General features: G+C 37.3%; 1 protein-coding gene and 1 long non-coding RNA gene across 3 annotated transcripts in view; one reads left to right on the forward strand and one right to left on the reverse strand.

Annotated features, from left to right (window-relative positions):
- The window catches only part of LOC309862833 (uncharacterized protein), a 472,598-nt gene that overhangs the window by 171,998 nt on the left and 279,267 nt on the right, over positions 1-21,333 (forward strand). For both annotated transcript variants that reach the window (XR_014310731.1, XM_082727170.1), the window contains exon 4: positions 4,932-5,017. Coding sequence is in view for 1 of the 2 variants with exons in the window: in XM_082727170.1 (XP_082583296.1) it covers positions 4,932-5,002 (71 nt within the window). In the remaining variant the exon portion in view is untranslated. The remainder of the gene's footprint in view (positions 1-4,931; positions 5,018-21,333) is intronic.
- Positions 1-21,333, reverse strand: part of LOC309862847 — a 385,689-nt gene that overhangs the window by 9,831 nt on the left and 354,525 nt on the right. The gene's annotated exons all lie outside the window — the stretch shown is intronic.

Here is a 21,333-nt window from a genome sequence, read left to right on the forward strand (position 1 = left end):
GAACAGAATAAACCCAAAGAAAGTAGAGAGGAGAAGCTAATAAAGATAAGAGCAAACATTAGTGAAACAGAAAACAAGCAGTAGAGATGATCTGCAGAAACAAAGTATGGTTCTTTGAAAAGATTAATGAAGTAGACAAACAATAAAGAAGAAAGGCACACAAAAACATAACTGAGGAAAAAAAGAGGACATCAGTAAGTACATAATAGTGACAAAATATTGCAAGAAATATTATGAATAGCTGTATGCTGATGCCTCTGATAGCACATAAAACTAATGTTCTTTTCTATAGAAAGTATAAATCATCCAATGTTGACTTCAGTGGGGATAAAGGACTCACAAAGCTGTTAAAGTGGTTGGTTTAGGAGTCAAACATATATGTGCTCTCCCCCCTCCCTTCCTTCACTCATATCCCAGATGTTTTTTAAGTTTTACCACATCATCACCAGAATAGATAACTTCTAGCTTCTACACATTTTTTTTAACATTCTAAAGAAGGAAAACCTCCTCAAACCCTGCTTTGAGAAAGCATATTCTTGATTACTGTGGTGGACACTATGGCAAACTTCCCAGGTTCCCCCATTAGGGCAAGGCATATGGTGCCCCAGACACTGGGAATGGTGGCTGCTGACCACTCACAGCTAAGATCCTTCCCAAGAATGTCCCTTGGGCCCAAAACCAATGGGATGCAATGGTACTAGAGCCTGGGCCCCCTGAATTAATTTGAGACAGCTTGGAAAGACCATCCTAGTGACATTGCTGAGGCCTCTGTGGCAGCTGCATTTTACGCTTATGCTCTGACCTTGTCCTTGCCCCCATAGGAATTGATCCCGAGAGCCTCCACTGTAAAGTTCTTGCACATAAATCTCTGTCCCACAGTTTGCTTCCCAGGGAACGTGGATGAAGACAATAATAAAACCAGACAAGGATGGTATGAGAAAGGAAAATTATAGGCCCAGATTAAAAAATACATTAGGAAGAAGTAGATTTTTCTCAGGACACTGTATCGTATAACATTTGAAATCTGATAATATACTGAACTGCAAAAGCAAATTAAAGAGAAAAACTATATGACTGGCTCACCAGCAGAAGAAACATTCATACAATTCAACTCCAACTAGTGACAATTAAAACAAATTCTCTAGTCTTAACAAGAGAAAAATATTTAGAAAATTCCAATGGAGGGGCATCCTATAATACACCTAACAAGTTATCCTCAAAACTGTCAAAGCCGAGGGGCGCCTGGGTGGCTCAGTGCGTTAAAGCCTCAGGTCGTGATCCCAGGGTCCTGGAATCGAGCCTTCATCGGGCTCTCTGCTCAGCGGGGAGCCTGCTTCTCTTCCTCTCTCTCTGCCTGCCTCTCTGCCTACTTGTGATCTCTGTCTGTCAAATAAATAAATAAAATATTTAAAAAAACAAACAACAACAGCAAAAAAAAAAAAAAAAAAACCCAACAACAACAACCTGTCAAAATTGGGGTGCCTGGGTGGCTCAGTTGTTAAACGTCTGCCTTTGGCTCAGGTCATGGTCCCAGGATGATCCCAGGGTCCTGGGATTGAGCTCCATGTTGGGCTCCCTGCTGAGTGGGAGGCCTTCTTCTTCTTCTTGCCTTCCCCCAGGTTGTATTCCCTCTCTTGCTATCTCTCTCTGTTAAATAAATAAAATCTTAAAAAAAAAAAACCCTGTCAAAGTCATCAAAAACAAAGAAAGTCTAAGAAATTGTTGTAGCCAAGAAGAGCCTAAAGAAATATGAGTATGTGGTACCATGGGTGGGATAGAAAAAGGACTTACATGAAAATTAAAAAATCTAAATAAACCGTAGGTCTTAGTTAATAATAAAGTATCAGTATTGGTTCATGTAACAAATGTGTCATACTAGTATACTATGTGAATAACAGGAGAAGTTGGCTTCAAGTGACCTGGAAGCTTTCTGTCCCATCTTTCTTCATTTTCCTATAAATCTAAAATTGTTCTAATAAAGTCCATTAAAAAAAAAAAGCCTGGAGGAAAGTATATCAATATCAATGGCTGATATCTCTGAATTGTTATAAACATAGAATAAGGTCTATAAAATGCTTAACAGGAAGCTGGCATATAATAAGTCTTTAATAATCACTACCTAGTATTATTATTGTTAATGATTTTAATATCTTTATACATTTCTGTATTATAAATTCTATCATAAGCACATATTACTTATATTATCAGATATTTCTTATTTAAAGAAAGAACAAACTTCTGAATACTGAGGTAAGATATATACTATATACGAATAGAATATAGATACCATATATATTATATATACATATATTCCAAGATAAACCTAATATGCTGTAAACTAAGGAGGAAGCAGCTCAGTGACAAGCACAATAGCTCATCAAAGCCTCACTTTGCTCCTCAATTCTGGAAGCCGATACCTTTGCAAGTAACAGTGGAAAGATTTGCTTTTATGTTGAGTGGTCCCAAAAGGTCTACCCCTTCTTGAACTCATTTTCCATCTGAAGGACTTCTAAGGAATGCCTCTCTCCAGTGGTTAGCATGGAAGTTCATTTGTCCCTAAGGTTGACACCAAGGGGAAGGAGCACTCCTCTTCCTACAAGAGAAGGCAAGGTTGACTTGTGGACAATGGTGCTGGCCATCACCTTCATAAAATCAGACACTATGTCCTCAGAGATTTGAGGATGAAAGGTTTCGCTGGGGTTTCAGAAGAGACAAGAATGCCTGGATCAAACACGTGCTTGGAAATTATAAAGTGATAAATAAAGGAACACCTGGTTGCTCTATGGGTCCATTTGAGGTTGAAAAAAGGAAGAGAACTAAAGTTAACAGGTAGCTCAGGCTGGGGCACTATGGGATCTGGTAGACAAGAGAGGAGGATGGATGAATGTGGCCCATGACCCACACTTAGGAAACAATATGGCAGTTGGACTAAATATGAAAGGAAGATATTCTAGGGAATCATACTGATGTCTAAATTTTTTAGCAATTTCTGATACATAGGATTATTTATTAATCTCAAGTAGATAAGAGCATGCCTCTTAGTAGAAACAGAAAACAAGGAGAAAAGCTACTGCAAGCTAGAAATCTCTGTGCGCTGCCACATTTTGGACACATTCTGTTTTCACAATATGGAAAGTGTTAGAATACTGCAACAGGGGCCTCTCGTCTAATACCTGGCATGCTGCCAACCTCTGCTCATTACCTGGAATGACATGGTGAGAAGGAACTCATCCAGACTGACCTTTGAGGAAAGGAACAGAAACTAAATATTCTTTTGTCCTTCGAGATACCCATTTCTATCTCTTGTACTTTCTCTTCTATTTTGTCTATCATTTTCTCCTTTTCTCCCTACTTTTAAACTAACACTATGTTCATTGCTTGAATATTTGTACAAATCCTCAAAAATCTGCATACTTATTTATTAAAAGATGCATCCAATGGTGTGATGAAGTCCACTAGTGCTAGATAAAAGAATTCCTAGCAAATGAAAAATCCATAACAAACATGGTAGTTAAAGGTTAAATATTAGAAGCAATTTTTTAAAAAGATTTATTTATTTATTTATTTGACAGAGAGAGAGAGAGAGAGATATCACAAGTAGGCAGAGAGGCAGGCAGAGAGAGAGAGAGGAAGGGAAGCAGGCTCCCTGCTGAGCAGAGAGCCCGATATGGGACTCAATCCCAGGACCCTGAGATCATGACCCGAGCCGAAAGCAGCGGCTTAACCCACTGAGCCACCCAGGCGCCCAGAAGCAATTCTTTTAAAATCAGGAAAATTATAAATAAATATTTCCTTCAACATTATAGTGTTTACTATTAAGTGGCTAATCTTGTTAAATAAGACAAGAAAAATTAAGATGTAAATAATTTTCAAAAGACGTACTAAAATGAAAGATAGAAAATTATTGCTTATTTGCATATGATTAACAACATTACAAATACAAAAGAATACAAACTAAGCAATAGTTAGAGACTCCAGCAAGTTTGTAGGATACAAGATCAATATACAAATGCATATATACTATTCCTGCTTTAATCAATTAGAAAATATAACAACAATAATAATTAATATCCCACACACAAATCCATAAAAACTACAGATTCCTTAGAAGCAAACCTAACAAAAAAATATAAAGACCTTTCTTTTTTGAAGATTTTATTTATTTAGAAATGGAGAGCACACTAGTGGGAGGGGAGGGGCAGAAGGGGAGAGAGACTCTCAAGCAGACGCCATGCTGAGCACAATCTGAAAGCAGGGCTCCCGCACGTGACCCTGAGATCATGACCGGAGTCAAAATCAAGAGTTGGTTGCTCAACTGACTGAGCCACCCAGGTGCCTCTAGAAAGCTCTTCTTTTGTGTCAGGGTGTGTGCTTAAAGTCTTGTGTAGATTTTGTAATTTAAGATCTCAAAAGAATATGGCATTTTTGTCTCTATCTATTGGTAAGAATTTGAAATACAGAAAAATTAGGGAACTCAGAAGATCACCTATCATGTAACCAATGGAGGAGAGGTATTGGGGAACAGGGAGACTGAGAGTAAACTCAGTCCCTTAGATACAAAGTGATAGAGTTTCTTAACCATAATTCCTCTTATATTGTTTGCATTTGAAAGCAGTGTAGATTGGGAATTGAGGGACTTACATTCTGGTCCAAGTTTTAGAATAATATTGTCAGGAGGTCAGTTCAGAGTTGGTTTATTTATAAACAAATAATTTATTGAGTGCCTAATATGTGCAGGACAATTTTAGAGAGAGTGGTAGGAGGCACAATCCTTATCCTCCAGGAATCTATAGTCTTTTAACAGTAGCGACATTGTAGGCTCTGGAGAGAAATCCATTTAAGTCTTAAAATGTTACTTGTGATTTTCTTTATGCACAAAATCTAATGTGATCATCTCATTTTGAATGGTTAATACCTCTTTCTCCTGACAGTGACAGAATTGAAAATTCCCCAAGCACTTGCCATAGAATATATTAAGCATTCAAGATGGATGCATTGGTAATTCTGCTCAAGGAACGTAATTATCACAAGGGAATTATTTTATAAAGCATAGATGTCAGCAAATATATTTTTGAGTTAGAATTGAGTATGAAAATCTTCAGGTTAAAACATAGTGTTGTATTATTTAGTGCCTTCCATTTTTAGAGGAGAGTGAAAAATGTAGTTATTTAGACTTTTGACAGAGTGGATGTACTTTAAAATGACTGTGACAACGAATTTTTATTCTAGAATTATCTTCTGATACCAAAAAAAGAAATGCACATTTGGGTTACTTACATATCTGTAGACATGGCAAATTATATGATTTCTTCACCCTAGTTAAGTCAATCCCAGTCATGGTACCCATCATGCATTTCAGGGGTGGTTTCTCTCTTCAAGTACTTATTATGAGGTTAGCTCATCCTTCTGGCCAAAATCATTTTATAAGCTTCCTCTAAACAAAGTGTTATTTTGCCAGGTCAGTCATAGGCCACTGCTTGAGCGTCCGGGGGTGGGAGATGGTAGCAATTACTTCTCTGTCCAGGCCTAAGGCCGTAACAGTATCTTACAGACACCACATATCATACGCTAGATCAATAGTTCTCAATGGGGGGGGTGATTTTTTTTTCCTGTCAATGGACATTGAACAACGTTTGTAGACATTTACAGTTGTTGCCACTGGAGCTGGGAACGCTAATAGCATCTAGGGATGCTGGTAAACATCCTACAATGCACGGGATAGCCCGCAACAAAAACGTAATCCACAGGAAGGAATTATCTGGCCCCAAATGTCAATAGTGTCAAGGTCGGGGCACCTGGGTGGCTCAGTGAGTTAAGTGTCTGCCTTCAGCTCAGGTCATCATCCCAGGACCCTCACATCTGGCTCCCTGTTCAGCGGGGTGCTTGCTTCCCCCTCTGCTCTTCCCCTGCTCCTGCTCACTCTCTCTCTCTCAAATAAATAAATAAAATCTTAAAAAAAAAAATAGCGCCAAGGTCAAGAAACTCTGTTCTAGAAGGAAAACATGGCACAGTCAGTTAAAAAAAATTTTTTTTGTTAGCATGTATAGGGAATACTCAAGAATAATTAATACTTTTAAAATTTAAGGTTCAAGTCATATAATCCCATTCACAGAGAATCCATGACAGGTTAAATATGTGGGAGGAACTTTCCTAATGTATTTATCTTGTCATGAATTTTGGTCATGGCATAAGGCCAACTCTAGAACCAGTTGCCACAGAGCAAGATTCTGTTGGACCCTCACTTTTCTCCCCTCCTTCTCTTTTTCCCATTGACAGTTTTATCCACTTAACACAACTTTTTCCAAGATAACTTTCTGTGATTATGAAAACACTCTCTCTGTGGCTCGCCAGTACGGCAGCTACTAGCTACAAGTGGCTATTATGTCCTTGAAATGTCACAAGTGTGCCTATGGAACTAATTTATAAAATTTGACTTGATTATAATCAGTTTAAGTATAAATGCAAATAGCCACCTGTAGCTAGTGGCTACCGCAGCAAACAGATTTCCCATCCTCGTGCCCGCCTCCCCAGCTCTGGGTGTGACATCAGGCATAGACTGTCATTGTTTTCAACTTCCTCATATTTTGCTTTTGAATATTTGGAGAGGGGTATTTGTTTATTTATTTTTTATTATATTTTATTATGTTATATTAGTCACCGTACAGTACATCATTAGTTTTTGATGTAGTGTTTCATGGAGAGGGATATTTGGACCCTGAAAGGGAAGGTGGGGAAAGGGGTTGGTGACTTCTTTGGAGGTGACTCAGCCTCCAAAGAAATGATAACTGCTAGGTGGAAAAAGAAATCAGATTAAACTCTCAAAGTTAGGCTCTTTCTTTTTGGTTCTGAAATGCTTATATACAATGATTATATAATATATATAATTAACATATGGTGTTATATTAGTTTAGGCTATATAACATAATGATTCAACAGTTCTATACATTATTCAGAGCTCTCCATAAGGATAGTCATCACCTGGCATCGAACAGTATTATTATAATCTTATAGGTTATGTTTCTTATGCTGTACTTTTCATCTCTGAGGTTTTATTTATTTTATAACTGGAAGTTTGTACTTCTAAATCCCCTTTATCTATTTCATCTATCCTCTTACTCACATCCCCTCTGCAGCCATCACTTTGTTCTCTGTATTTAAAAGTCTGTTTGTCCCTTTTTTCCTTATTTATTCATTTGTTTTGTTTCTTAAATTCCACTAATGAGTGAAATCATATGTCATTTGTCTTTTTCTGTCTGACTTACTTCACTTAGCATTATATCCTCTACATCCAACCATGTTGTTATAAATGGCAAACAAAAAACCCAAAAAACAAACATCAAAAAAAAAAAAAAAAACCAAACCCCATCCTTTTTCATGGCCAAGTAATATTCTATCCATCTTCTTTATTCATTCATCAATGGAAGGACACTTGGGTTGCTTCCATTTCTTTGCTATTATAAATAATGTACAATTAACATAGCGTGCACATAGGAGAAGGGGGTTGGCAGTTTGGGTAACTGGGTGATGGGTATGAAGGAGAGCACATGACGTAATGAGCACTGGGTATTATATATGACTGATGAGTTGCTAAACTTTACCTCTGAAACTAAAAAATACATTATATGTTAATTAATTGATTTTAAATTTAAATAAATCTAAAGTAGAAAAACCATGTGATCTAGTAATTTCACTGCTGACAATTTACCCAAAGAAAAAGAGAACATTAATTTGAAAAGCTGTATGTACCCTATGTTTAGTATGGCATTTTTATAATGGGCTCTTGGAATTTATAAATATACATGATATAAAAGCTAGTCTCCTATATATCCTTTTCCTAAAATAGTGCCACTGTCTGTCCTAGACTTAAACGATTGCACAAGCTCCCTTCTATTTACAGTGATGTGAAACCTTTTTCTTAAAGAGAAGAGTAAGCCTTCCAAGGGCAAGACATAGTCATTCTGACAGAATTAATAAGGGCATTATATTTTTCCTTCCCTTACCCCCATGAAATTTCTTTTCTTTTCAAATCCACCTCTACTCCTCCCCTTCTGCCTGCCCATCTTTCTCTCTCTTTCCCTCCCCACCTGCTGTCCTCACATTTCCTCCCCACTTCATCCCTCTCTCTACCAATCTCTTAGATTACAAACCCTCTACAACCTGGCCTATGATTATTTCTCCTAACTTAACCAAGGAACTCACTAAATATTTATTGGGATTCCATGTCTATGCCTAACTGACCAACAGGAAAATTTTTTTTTTTTTTTTTTTAAATAATGGTGTCGTCTCCCTTCACAGGATAAGAGCCATATTTGCTTGTATGGAGTATTAGTTTGGACCCTCTGAAAAGAAGGTGCCAGCACAGGATTAAATGGACAAGCACTTTACTGGGGGGAAATACTTGTGAAAGCAGGAGCCAGGGGAGGCAGGGAGAGCCATCAGCCCGCATGCAATTTGATCCTATGAGAAAAGAGAGAAGGAAGGAAACCTGCATAAGAAGAATCCCATGACAATGTTCTTCTGAGTGGCTGATGGGGTGTCCTCCAGCCACAGGGACCCATCAGAAGAGTCCTATCTCCCAGGAGTAGGTCTGCCTCAGTATTCTGGCTGTGCTCAGTCACTGGTTGGAAGCCACTGGGAAGAATGGTCTCGGTGAAAAACAGGGTAAGTCCGAGTTCCAGTGCTATGACCGAGGACCAACTGTGCTCCCTGTAGTAGATCTGAGAGGTGAATCCTCATGGCCAGCACATCTTAGGTCATACCTAATTGGTTCCAGGCTTGGTGAGAAAGGACCAGACCCCTTATGTCTTGAGCTGTATTTAAGTAGTATCCCATGACTGACCTGGTCAAATACTAGTTTGTTTAAAGGAATCTTCTGGGATATTTTGCTCAGTCTCCTTTCTGCTCTGCACTCTATTACTGCAATGAGCTGCTTTCATGTCTTCCCAGTCCTTAAGCTCTTCTCATACATGTATTCCTTCTGTCTGGAATGAGTCTTCTCCTACCACTTCCCAAGATCAATTCCTTCAAATTCCCACTTAACTGCCTTTCCACAGGAGGGTATTCTTATCTCCTGGATTAAGACAGATGCCCTTACATCTCTCTGGGATTCAATCCCTAACCGTCCTCCTTCTGAATTCCTAATACTTTTAAAATTATGTCCTTTTGGTCTACTAAACATGTGACCCATGAAGGAATAGGCTGTGTCTTTCTCATTTTCCAGTACCAGGCACAGAGCCAATTAATATTTCTTGAATAAATTCTCTATGCCAGATATGCTACAATAAATAAAGAAGAAGAATGAAGTCCTTACTTTCAATATGTTTAAAATCTAGGATGGACTTCTTAGCAGAAGGTAGTGTAAACCTATTGGGATTAATGAAATATCTGAATTAAAGGGTTTTGCAGAAGACTGGGAGCTTCAGTTTTCTAAGTCAAGGATCAATTGTCGCAGGATGTTAAAGTTCCACCAAACCCACTTTGATAATAGATAAGACTAATGATGAATGCTCTGTCTGCATATAAGTGAATACTCCTAGGAGATATTTTAAATGACATCTAGGAAAATGATCTTAGTTTACAACCTTCTCATTTGTCATTTAAATATAACCTTCTAATTTGGCATTTGAAGTCATTTTTACCAGCTTTAGAATGAAACCTATCCTTGAATTCTCCATGAAGGAAAGATTTGCTAAACCAATGAAGCATGTATATGGTGGTGGGATATCTATGATTTGTAGAATTTCTGTCTGAGCCGTGTGTTTTCTCATATATCCATCTCCTGTAGGCCAACCTTTCTTCTACTTATGGTAACCTATCCCATTTGGTTCTCATAGGAATGACTTTATCTTTACCGCTACAGGGAGTGGCAAATAATACCATATTTTTATTTAGTATTAATAAATTCACCTACATTCCAGATACTGTTCTAATCACTTAGTCTCTATTAACCTTTTGATTCTTACAATAACAGCATTGAGGTAGGTACTTTTATTATTATCCTTATTTTATTTTATTTTTATAAAGATTTTATTTCTTTATTTGACAGAAAGATCACAAGTAGGTAGAGAGGCAGGCAGAGAGAGAGAGGGAAGTAGGCTCCCTGCTGAGCAGAGAGCCCAATGCGGGGCTCGATCCCAGGACCCTGAGATCATGACCTGAGCCGAAGGCAGAGGCATAACCCACTGAGCCACCCAGGCACCCCTATCCTTATTTTGTAAGTGAGAAAACTTTCAGAGAAGTTAAAGAACTTGTCCAGCCATGGTGAGTGACAGAGGTAGGATCTGAATTCAGGTTGGCTAGCCCAGTGTAACCACCACACAGTTGCACCTTACATTCCCTAAGCCATCACCTCAGAACGTTTCTGTCCCTAAGCAACCACAGTTAGTTCAGAGGTGGAGATGTGGCTCAAGTCAGCCCAATTAGACACTTCTGGGAATTTTGCTGAAGCCAATGGGAAAAAATGGCACCATTGTTTCTTAAGAATCTTTGGTTACAGGAATGGTATTGGTCCCAAGAATCTGTTTATCACCAAAGGAGAGAACACACCTCAGAGAGGACACAGCCAAGTGAGGAAAACAGAGCTGAGGTTGGAGAAGTGGTAACTGATGCCTGGTGGTGGCATCTGAAATTAGTATATTATAACTAACTATTATGAATGTTTTAAAATATATATAAAAGTAAAGAGGTTTGATGAACTTCCCACTCTGACTTGTGCCCATCATGTGAGTTTATTAATTATCTACATTTCAGCAATACAGGCACACCTCAGTGATGTTATGGGTTCATTTCCAGACCACTACAATAAAGCATGTATCAGAATAGAGTACATATTGCAGTAAAGTGAGTCAAATGAATTTTTTGGTTTCCCAGGACATGTAAAAGTTATGTGTGCCCTGTGCTATAGTCTATTAAGTGTGCAATAGCATTATGTCTTAAAAAAATCAATGTACCTACCTTCATGAAAAAATAGTTTATTATTAAAAAATGGCTACCATCGCCTGAGTTTTCAGCAAGTTGTTCATCTTTTGTGACCATATTGGTGGCTGCTGACTGACTGGGGTGGGGATTCCTGAGAGATAGGTGGCTGTGGCAATTTCTTAAAGTAAGGCAGTGAAATCTGCCACATCGACAGACTCTCACAAAAATTTCTCTGTAGCATGTGGTAGCATTTTACCCATAATAGGACTTTTTTCAAAACTAGAACCAATATTCTCAAACCCTGCTGCTGCTCTGTCAACTAAAGGGATGTGGTATTCTAAATCCTAAGTTGTCATGTCAGCAATTTTTGTAGCATCTTCACTAGGAGCAGATTCCATCTCAAGAAACCACTTTCTTTGCTCCTCCATGAGAAGCAACTCTTTATTCATTCAAGTTTTATCAGATTGCAGCAAATTCACTTCCATTTTCAGGCTCCACTTCTAATTCTCAGTCTCCTGCTCTTTCCAACTCATCTGCATTAGTTTCTTCACTGAAGTTCTGAACCTCTCAAAATTCTCCATGAGGGTTGGTATCAACTTCTTCCAAACTCCTGCTCATGGTGACATCTGACCTCTATGCATGAATCGCAAATGTTCTCAATGGCTTCTAGAGTAGTAAATCCTTGCTGGAAGGTTTTCAATTTACCCAGGTCCATCAGAGGAGTCACTATCTATGATAGATAGCCTTGCAAAATGTATTTCTTAAATAATAAGGCTTGAAATTTGAAATTACTCCTTGATTCATGGGCTGCAGAATGGATGTTGTGTTAGCAGGCATGAAAACAACATTAATTTCACTGTCCATCTCCAACCAGAGACCTGGGTGACCAGGTGCATTGTCAATCAGCAGTAACGTTTTGAAAAGAATCTTTTTGTCTGAGCAAGAGGTTTCAACTATGGGCTTAGGCTGTTCAGTAAACCGTGTTGTAAACAGATGTGCTGTCATCCAAGCTTTGTTGTTTCATTTATAGACCACAGGAAGAATAGATTTAGCATAATTCTTCAGGGCCCTAGGATTTTTTGGAATGGTAAGTGAATATTGGCTTCCACTTCAAGTCACCAGCTGCATTAGCTCCTAACAGAGAGTCAGCCTGTCCTTTGAAGCATTGAAGCCAGGCATTAACTTCTCTTTTCAAGCTATGAAAGTCCTAGATGGCACCTATTTCCAATAGAAGTCTGTTTCATCTACATTGAAAATCTGTTGTTTGGTGTATCCGCCTTCATGGATTCTGTTATCTAGATCTCCTGGATCACTTGCTGCAGCTTCTGTATTAACTCTTGGCTACTTCACCTTGCTCTTGTATGTTATTCTCTTGAAACCTCATGAACTACCTCTGCTAGATTCAATTCTTCTTCTGCAGCTTCCTTACCTCTCTGGGCTTTCAGAGAATTGAAGACAGTTAGTAAAATGTTCTGGATAGGCTCTGGCTTAAGGGAATGTGGTGGCTCGTTGAATTTTCTATCCAGACCATTAACCCTTGCTCCATATTTGCAATAAACCTCTTTCACTTTCTTATTATTCATGTGCTTACTGGAGTAGCATTTTTAATTTCTTTCAAGAACCTCTCCTTTGCATTCACAACTGGGCTGGTTGGTACCAGAAGCTTACCTTTCTGCCTGTCTCAGCTTTTGACATGCCTTCCTCACTAAGCTTAATCAGTTTTAGCTTTCCATTTCAAGTGAGAGACATGTGACTCTTCCTTTCACATGAACACTTAGAAGCCATTGTACGGTTATTAATCAGCCCAATTTCAATATTTTTGTGTATCTTACAAGTAAGGAGGCCTAAGGGGAAAGAGAGAGAGAGAGAGAGAGAGAGAACAAGCCAATGGCTGGTTGGTGGTTTGAAATGTTTATGAAAACTACCAAATTATGTCACACAGACCCAAAGTGAGACAATGTCTTAGACATCATTTCATTTCTCCATAATTACTGTGTGTTATATCTCCAGCAGAGGAATTTTTAGAAACATAACTATGGTGTTATTAACACACACATAGAAAAATTAATATTAATTCCATTATCCCAATTATATCTTATTCACATAATATGAATCTGGCCCTGCCACAAGCCAATCAATTTCCTTTTCTGTGTAAGACAGTATAAGTTGAAGAGTCTGTCACTTACAATCGAAGTAGTGTTCTGAATAAAATTCAATGAAGAATTTGAATTATTTAGCAGTAGCACATGGTTTTTTCAGATGGCCTTTGACAGCATACATGAATATATAAGTAATGAATATACTAAGAATCGTTACATAAATAACTAACCTGTTATGGCTTCTTTGTGGCTTGCAAAACACTTCCATATACATTCTGCTCGTAGTAGCTAATGACATGGGCAGTGATTATCATCCTCAGTTTATGTGGGGAAACGGAAATACAGATTAGTTAAGAGACTTGCCCAAAGCCAGCAAAAGTGATATGAAAGTTCTTAAACAGGACTGTCTTCCTCCTGCACTCTCAGTGGCTCCTAGTGACTGTTTCTTACGAACCCTTGTGAGCCACTGGCTCCAGGTCCGCATGAGAACCTAGCAAAAGATAAAAGTAAGTAATATACCTTAAGAACAATTCAAATGTGTGTGTTTGTGTGTGTGTGTGTGTGTGTGTGTGTGTTGTGTTACAGTTCAAGATAAACAACACAAGAAAATGTGAAATCCTAGACAACTTAGAGTGTAGTTTCTATTAAAAAAAAAAAAGTTGGCAAAACTTTCTAAAAGAAAATATCTTTAGCCCTTTTAAAGAGGTGCTTACCTAGCAGCATTTAACTTTGATCTAGTGGTCCAAGATAAAGTCAAAAAGTTTTCTTCAAGAACTGACATCCCAAGAACTTAAAATTAGACTCTTGCTTTCCAAAGTCTTAGCCAAACAATACAACATGGTAAATTGTCTTCTGTTCTATTTGTCCAAAATGAAAGGATAAAGGCCTAAGCTGACCTGGCAGGATTTGAACTCATGGTTCCAGGAAATCTAACTGAGCCAAAGATAATGCTTGGCCATGGATCATTACTCTTAGTGGGAAACATGGGCAGCTTTCAGTTTGTTTACACTGACAAAACATTTTATGATAAGGGATTGAAATGCTCCCTAAGAGCAGAGAGTCTTAGTGTTCATCTCAATGCAATAGGAAGATCATTCCAGAACACTTTTGAAAAAGGCTTTTGTTTGGAATACCCTCCAAAGGAAGGAATAAGGAACTTAATGTCTTATGAAAAAACAAACAGACAAAGAAGGTAAGCAAGCTGTTCTTCCCTACTCTAATATGAGTAAGGCCCAGGGAGAGAGATCTTACACTAAGATCAGTTTAAAAAGAGGTAATTTTCTCCTCCCTCAGGCTCTGCAGTAAAGTGGAAGAGTTGGAACCTAAGAGAAAGACCAGCAGCTTCTGTTCACAGCTTAGATAATCATTTCCTGCCTGTCTGTAGGCAGATTGTTTCATCAGTTTGAGGAGCCTTGATTAAGAGTGTCTCAATTTACCCATCTAAAATAATAGCTGTTTCATCAGGGGTATTGTGGGGTTTAATTAAAGCCTGTGAAGGGTAATCAGATCCTCAGATAAGACCCTGTGTAAACACTAAGTAATGTGTGTCTGTATACATACTCGTCACACACAGATATAGACCTAGGTCTGCAAAACTGGATTATCAGACAAAACTGTTTTCTTCATCACATCAATATGCCTCATGCTCACCCCACACTTAGAACATAAATTCCTTCAGGCCAGTGTTCTCTAAGGATTGCCAAATGCTCAGGTAAAGCACATGGGTTCAATGCTAAATGCCACAGCCAAGTTCAGGTCACCTGCCTTGCTACAGTATTTCCCAAACCTCAGACATTCCTTTTTTTTCCCTGCTTCTGGTATTTTACTATTTCTACCTACCACCTGTACCATTGTGTACATACTATCTTTAAGCTGGGGTACTATTTTGCTTTAAGAAGTTTATTTAAGGGGGCACCTGGGTGGCTCAGTGGGTAAAGCTGCTGCCTTCGGCTCAGGTCATGATCTCAGGTTCCTGGGATCGAGTCCCGCATCGGGCTCTCTGCTCAGCAGGGAGCCTGCTTCCTCCTCTCTCTCTCTCTGCCTGCCTCTCTGCCTACTTGTGATCTCTCTCTGTCAAATAAATAAATAAATAATCATTAAAAAAAAAAGAAGTTTATTTAAGGCAAAAGCTTTTGATGGTTATTGTTCATAGAAAACCCATGTTTTCTATTAATCTAAATATTTATTTATTAAAATTGTAAAGGCTTCTTCATGTTATTTTTAAAGTACCTTGCATACCACTAGTTTATGTGTATCACATTTAGATAAGGTCAGAAGTAAAGATGTTTCAAAATTTTATATAATCCCAAGATTGTTTATAGTTATGACACAGTTTGATGCTATTCTTTTTTTGGTAGTTTTATCAATGAGCTACTGTAAAAAGTACTCAAAATGGAGAGGTTCGAACGATAATCATTTACTATCCCTGTTCAAGGGTGTGTAGGTCAGCTGGGCAGTTCTGCTGATCTGAGCTAGGTTTGGCTGATATTGACTGTCTTGCTCATGTGTTTGTGACCAGCTAGCAGGTAAACTTAGACTGGCTGGTCTAGGATGGCCCTCCTGGCAGCTCAGGAGATTGTCTGGGTTTTGCCTTGGGGTTATGCATTGAGTAGGCCACATCTTTTATCTTTCAACAGTCTATGCTAGACTTGTTCCCATGTTACAAGGGTCTACTGAAACCATAAGGCTTATTGAGGCCTCGCCTGGGGTCTGGAACCACCTCACTTCCACCACATTTTATTGACCAAAGGAAACTACAGGGCCAGCTCACATTCAAGCATAAAAGGAAATGGATTTCTGCTGTAAAGTCACATTGATTGCAGAGGGCACTGAATCAGGGAAAAGTGAAGAACTGCTGCCATTTTTTTTTTTGTAATTTTTTTGCTTGTTTGTTTATTTGACAGACAGAGATTACAAGTAGACAGAGAGTCAGGCAGAGAGAGAGAGAGAGGGAAGCAGGCTCCCTGCTGAGCAGAGAGCCCAATGCGGGACTCGATCCCAGGACCCTGAGATCATGACCTGAGCCGAAGGCAGCGGCTTAACCCACTGAGCCACCCAGGCGCCCCAACTGCTGCCATTTTTGTAGCCAAGCTACCATATTTAACTTTTGCCTCAGATTTGGCTTAGGAAAATAGTAAAATGAATGTACCTTTCTTGAATTCACATGAAGTGATAGAGGAAGGATGACATGCAGCTAAGAAACACACTCTTTGTAGTAGAAGTAATCTTGGTATGTTATTTCCATTTTCTATTTCTCAGTTTCCTTGTCTACAAAGGGTATAGACAAGGAAATCAGGGGTCGAGTATAGTTAGTATGTTAGGGTTAGGCTTTGCTGCAAATCCAAAGCTGGTGTGATGAAGCTGAAAACTCATCTGGGACACATATTCCTCCAAAGGAATATGCAAAGGGACCTGAATTTATTTGTATCAGATCGAGAAGCAATTTATGTTTGAGAACATTGCCAACAACAATAGAGCAATAAGTCAACAATTAGTGTAGCCAAACAACTGGGTGTGCTACCAACAGAAAGTCTGACAGTGTAACAGAAAGATCAGAGAAAGAGACAAAGAGAGTCCTGCCAAAAGCACTGGCATCCCAGGGGGACTTTTGCACATGCCCAAGTTTCTTAGAGAAAAACACAACAAAACCGATAAGACTTTAGCAAGTCCAAGAAAAAAGAGAGAGGGAAAAAAAAAAAGAAAAGAGAAACATAAACTTCTAAATAAAGAATACAAGAGGGGATGTTACTAATAACACTTACAGATATAAAAATTATTATAAAAGAATATTATGAAAAACGATATGCCAAAAAACTAGATAACCTGATGAAATAGACAAATTCCTAGAAAAATACAAAGTATCAAAACTGACTCATGAATAGGAAATCTGATTAAAAACCTATAACAAGACATTGAATTAGTAAGCATAATAATTCCCACAAAGAAAACCCCGGGACCAGATGGCTTCAGTGATGAATTCTAGCAAAATTTTAAAGACTACCAGGGATCCTGGGTGTCTCAGTTATTTAAGCATCTGCCTTTGGCTCAGATCATGATCCTGGGGTGAGGAATTGAGCATGGAGCCCCATGTCCAGCACCCAGCTCAAGTGGGAGTCTGCTTCTGCCTCTCCCTCTATCTCCCCACTTGTGGTCTCGCTCACTCTCTCTCTCTCTCAAATGAATAAATAAAAAATCTTTAAAAAATAAATAAAGGCTTAATACCAATTCTTCACAAAGTCTCTTAAAAAATAGAAAGGAACATTACTCAACTTAGTCCATGAGACCAGTCAAACCAGTCAAACCCTAGGAAACTACAACCAATATCTCTTATGAGTAAAGACACAAAATCTTCAACAATATGCTAGCAAACTAAATCCAGCAACAAAAAAAAGGAATATGCACTATAACAGAATTGGATTTATCTTAGGAACACAAATTTAGCTTAATAATTAAAAATCAGTTAATATTATATACTATATTAGCAAAACCAAGCTCAAAAACAAAACAAAACAAAAACAAAACAAAGCAAAAAACCAAAAAATGAAAAAAACCCATATACTTATTTCAATAAATGCAGAAAAACATTTGACAGAACCCAAAACTCCTTTTTTTTTTTTTTTTTTACAAGAAACACTTAATAAACAAGGAAAGAGGGGCACCTGGGTGGCTCAGTGGGTTAAGGCCTCTGCTTTCGGCTCATGTCATGATCCCAGGGTCCTGGGATCGAGCCCCGCATCGGGCTCTCTGCTGGGCGGGGAGCCTGCTTCCTCCTCACTCTCTGCCTGCCTCTCTGCATACTTGTGATCTCTGTCTGTCAAATGAATAAATAAAATCTTTAAAAAATTAAAAAAAAATAAACAAGGAAAGAAGGAATTTTCCCCATGTGATTAAGGGCATCTACAATATACCCATAGCTAACATTATACTTAAAGACAAGACTAAAAGCTTTTCCCCAAGATCAGTAACAAGTCAAAAATGTCCATTTATTCCACTATGATTTAACATTAAGCTTGTGGTTTTAGTCAGAGATATTAAACCAGAAAAATAAATAAAAAACATCTGATTTGTTTTCTTTTTTTTTTCCTCTTCAAATGAGGTATATATATATATATATTTGAATTTTTGAAAATTTTTACTTAAATTCCACTTAGTTAATATACAGTGTAATATTAGTTTCAGGTGAATTTAGTGATTCAACACTTAATACAGCACCCAGGGCTCATCACAGTAAGTGCTATCCTTGATCCCCATCATCTATTTAACCCATACCCCTACCCATCTCTCCCCGGTAACCATCAGTTTGTTCTCTATAGTTTAGAGTGTGTTTCTTGGTTTGCCTCCCTCTTTTTTTTTTTTTTTTTAAGGCATTCAAAGAATTGAAAGAGAAGAAGTAAAACTACCTGTTTGCAGATGGCATGATCTAATATATAGAAAAAACTCAAAAAGACTAAAAATATATATATATTAAAGCTAATAAATGCATTCAGCAAGCTTGCAGGACATAGATCAATATATAAAAGTCAACTGGAAAAAATGTCAATTGGATTTTTATACAGTAACAATGAACTAAGTAAAAATAAGTTTAGAAATGAAGTTCCATTTACATTAAGATCAAAAAGAATAAAATACTTAGGAATAAATTTACTAAAGAAGTATAAAAGTTATACTCTGAGAACTACAAAACATTGCTTAAAGATATTAAAGAAGACATAAATAAATGAAAACTCAATCCATATTCATGGGTTGAAAGACTTAATGTTGGTAAAAATGACAATACTCCCCAAATTGATCCAGACTCAATGTAATTCTTTTTTGTTTGTTAACTGGTTGTTTTTTTGTTTTTTATTTAAGTATAGTTGACATAGATTGTTACATTAGTTTCAAGTATACAACTTAGTGATCTGACAAATTTATACATTATGCCATGTTCACCACAAGGGTAGCTACCATCTGTCCTGTTACAACACTATGGCAATATCACTGATCATATTTCTTATGCTATAATTTTACTCCTGAGATCTATTAATTCCATAACTAGGAGTCTGTATTTCTGACACCGCTTCATCCATTTTTCCCAACCTCCTGTACCCCTCCCCTCCAGCAATCATCTGTTTCTTCTCTGTATTTATAGGTCTGATTCTGCTTTTTGTTTATTCACTTTTTTTTTTTAAGATTTCACTTACAAATAGAGTTATATGTATTTGTCTTTCTCTGACTTTTTCACTTAGCATACCCTCTAGGTCCATCCATGTTGTCAAAAATGGCATGATCTCATCATTTTTTATGGCTGCCTAATACGCATTGTATATATATATATATATATATATATATATACCCCATTTTTCTTATCCTTTTGTCTATTGATGAACATGTAGGTTTCTTCCCATCTTGGTGATTGTAAATAGTGCAGCAATAAATATAGGGAGTGCATATATCTTTCCAAATTAGTGTTTTCATTTTCATTGCTTTGTGTAAGTACCCAGCAGTAGAATTACTGGATCATATGGCATTTCCATTTTTAATTTTTAGAGGGACCTCCTTACCATTTTCGACAGTGGCTGTATCAATTTATATTCCTACCAGCAGTGTAAAAAAGTTCCTTTTTTTCCACATCTTTACCAGCACTTGTTATTTCTTGTCATTTTGATTTTAGCCATTCTAATGGGTATGGGATAATATCTTATTATGGCTTTAATTTGCATTGCCCTGGTGATTAGTGATGTTGAAGATCTTTTCCTGTGTCTGTTGGTGATCTGTTTGTCTTCTTTGGAAAAATTTCCAGTCAGGTCCTCTGCCAATTTTTTTAATGAGATTGTTTGTTTCTTCTTGGTGTTGAGTTATATCATTTCTTTATACTAGATATTAATCTCTTCTCAAATATATCATTTGAAGATAATCTTCTCCCATTGGGTAGATTTTTTTGCTTTGTTTTGTTGATGGTTTGCTTTGCTGTGCAAAGCTTTTTATCTTGACGTAGTCCCAATAATTTATTTTTGCTTTTTGTTTCCCTTGCCTTAGAAGGTATATCAGAAAAATGTTGCTACAGTCAATATCAGAGAAACTACTGCTTATGTTCTCCTCTAGGATTTTTTTGGTTTCAGGTCTAACATTTAGGTCTTTAATCTATTTTGAGTTTGTCTTTGTGTATGGTGTAAGAAAGTGTCCAGTTTCATTCTCTTACATGTAGCTGTCCAGTTTTCCCCCACACCATCTGTGGAAGGGACTTCTTTTCCCCATTGTATATTCTTGCCTTCTTTGTCATAGATTAACTGACCATATAAATTCAGGTTTATTTCTGGGTTTTCTATTCTGTTCCTTTAATCTCTGTGTCTATTTTTATGTCAATATCATACTGTTTTGATTGCTGTGGCTTTGCAGTATATCTTGAAAACTGGTATTGTGATATCTCCAGCTTTGTCCTTTCTCAGGATTGTTTTGGCTATTCATGATCTTCTGTGGTTCCACACAAACTTTAGTATTACTTGTTCTTATTTTTTGTAAAATGCTATTAGGATTGTAATAGGGATTGTATTGAATCTGCTGACTGCTTTGGGTAATATGGGTATTTTAACAATATTGACTCAATGCAATTCTTTTCAAAATCCAAGCTGGCTTTTTTCTCAGATATTGATAAGATGAACCCAATATTGATATGAAAATTCAAGGGATCGAGAGTAGGCAAAACAATCTTGGAAAATCTTCCTTGAAAAGGAAGAACAGAGTTGGAGAACTCATACCAACTTAAAAACTTACTACAAAGCTAGTAATCAAGACAGTATGTACTGGCATAAGGATAAATATGTAGAACAATGAAATGGAAGTGAGTATCCAGAAATAACCTCTAACATTTATAGTAAATTGATTTTCTACAGTGGGCCAAGGAAAATTCAAGGAGGTAAAAATAATCTTTTCAACCAATGGTGCTGGGACAACTTTGGATCCATGTGCAAAAGAGTGAGGTTGGATTCCTTCCTCATACCATACACAAAAATTAAATCTAAATGGATCACAGACCTAAATGCAAGAGCTGAAACTATAAAATTTTTAAAAGAAAAATACAAGAGAAAGTCTCTGTGACTTTGTTAGGCAATGGATCTTTAAATATGACACCAAAAGTACAAGCAAGAAGAAAGAAATACACAGTTTGGACTTCATCAAAACTAAAACTTTTGTAGTTAACACCATCAAGAAAGAGAAAAGATAATAGCTGATAAAATGGGAGAAAATATTTGCAAATCATATATTCCATAAGGGATTTGAATCTAAATTATATAAAGAACTTAATAATAAAATAACAACAAAATTAAACATTGGGTAC

Source organism: Mustela nivalis (genome assembly GCF_964662115.1).
Source record: "Mustela nivalis genome assembly, chromosome: 1".
Lineage (NCBI taxonomy): Eukaryota > Metazoa > Chordata > Mammalia > Carnivora > Mustelidae > Mustela > Mustela nivalis.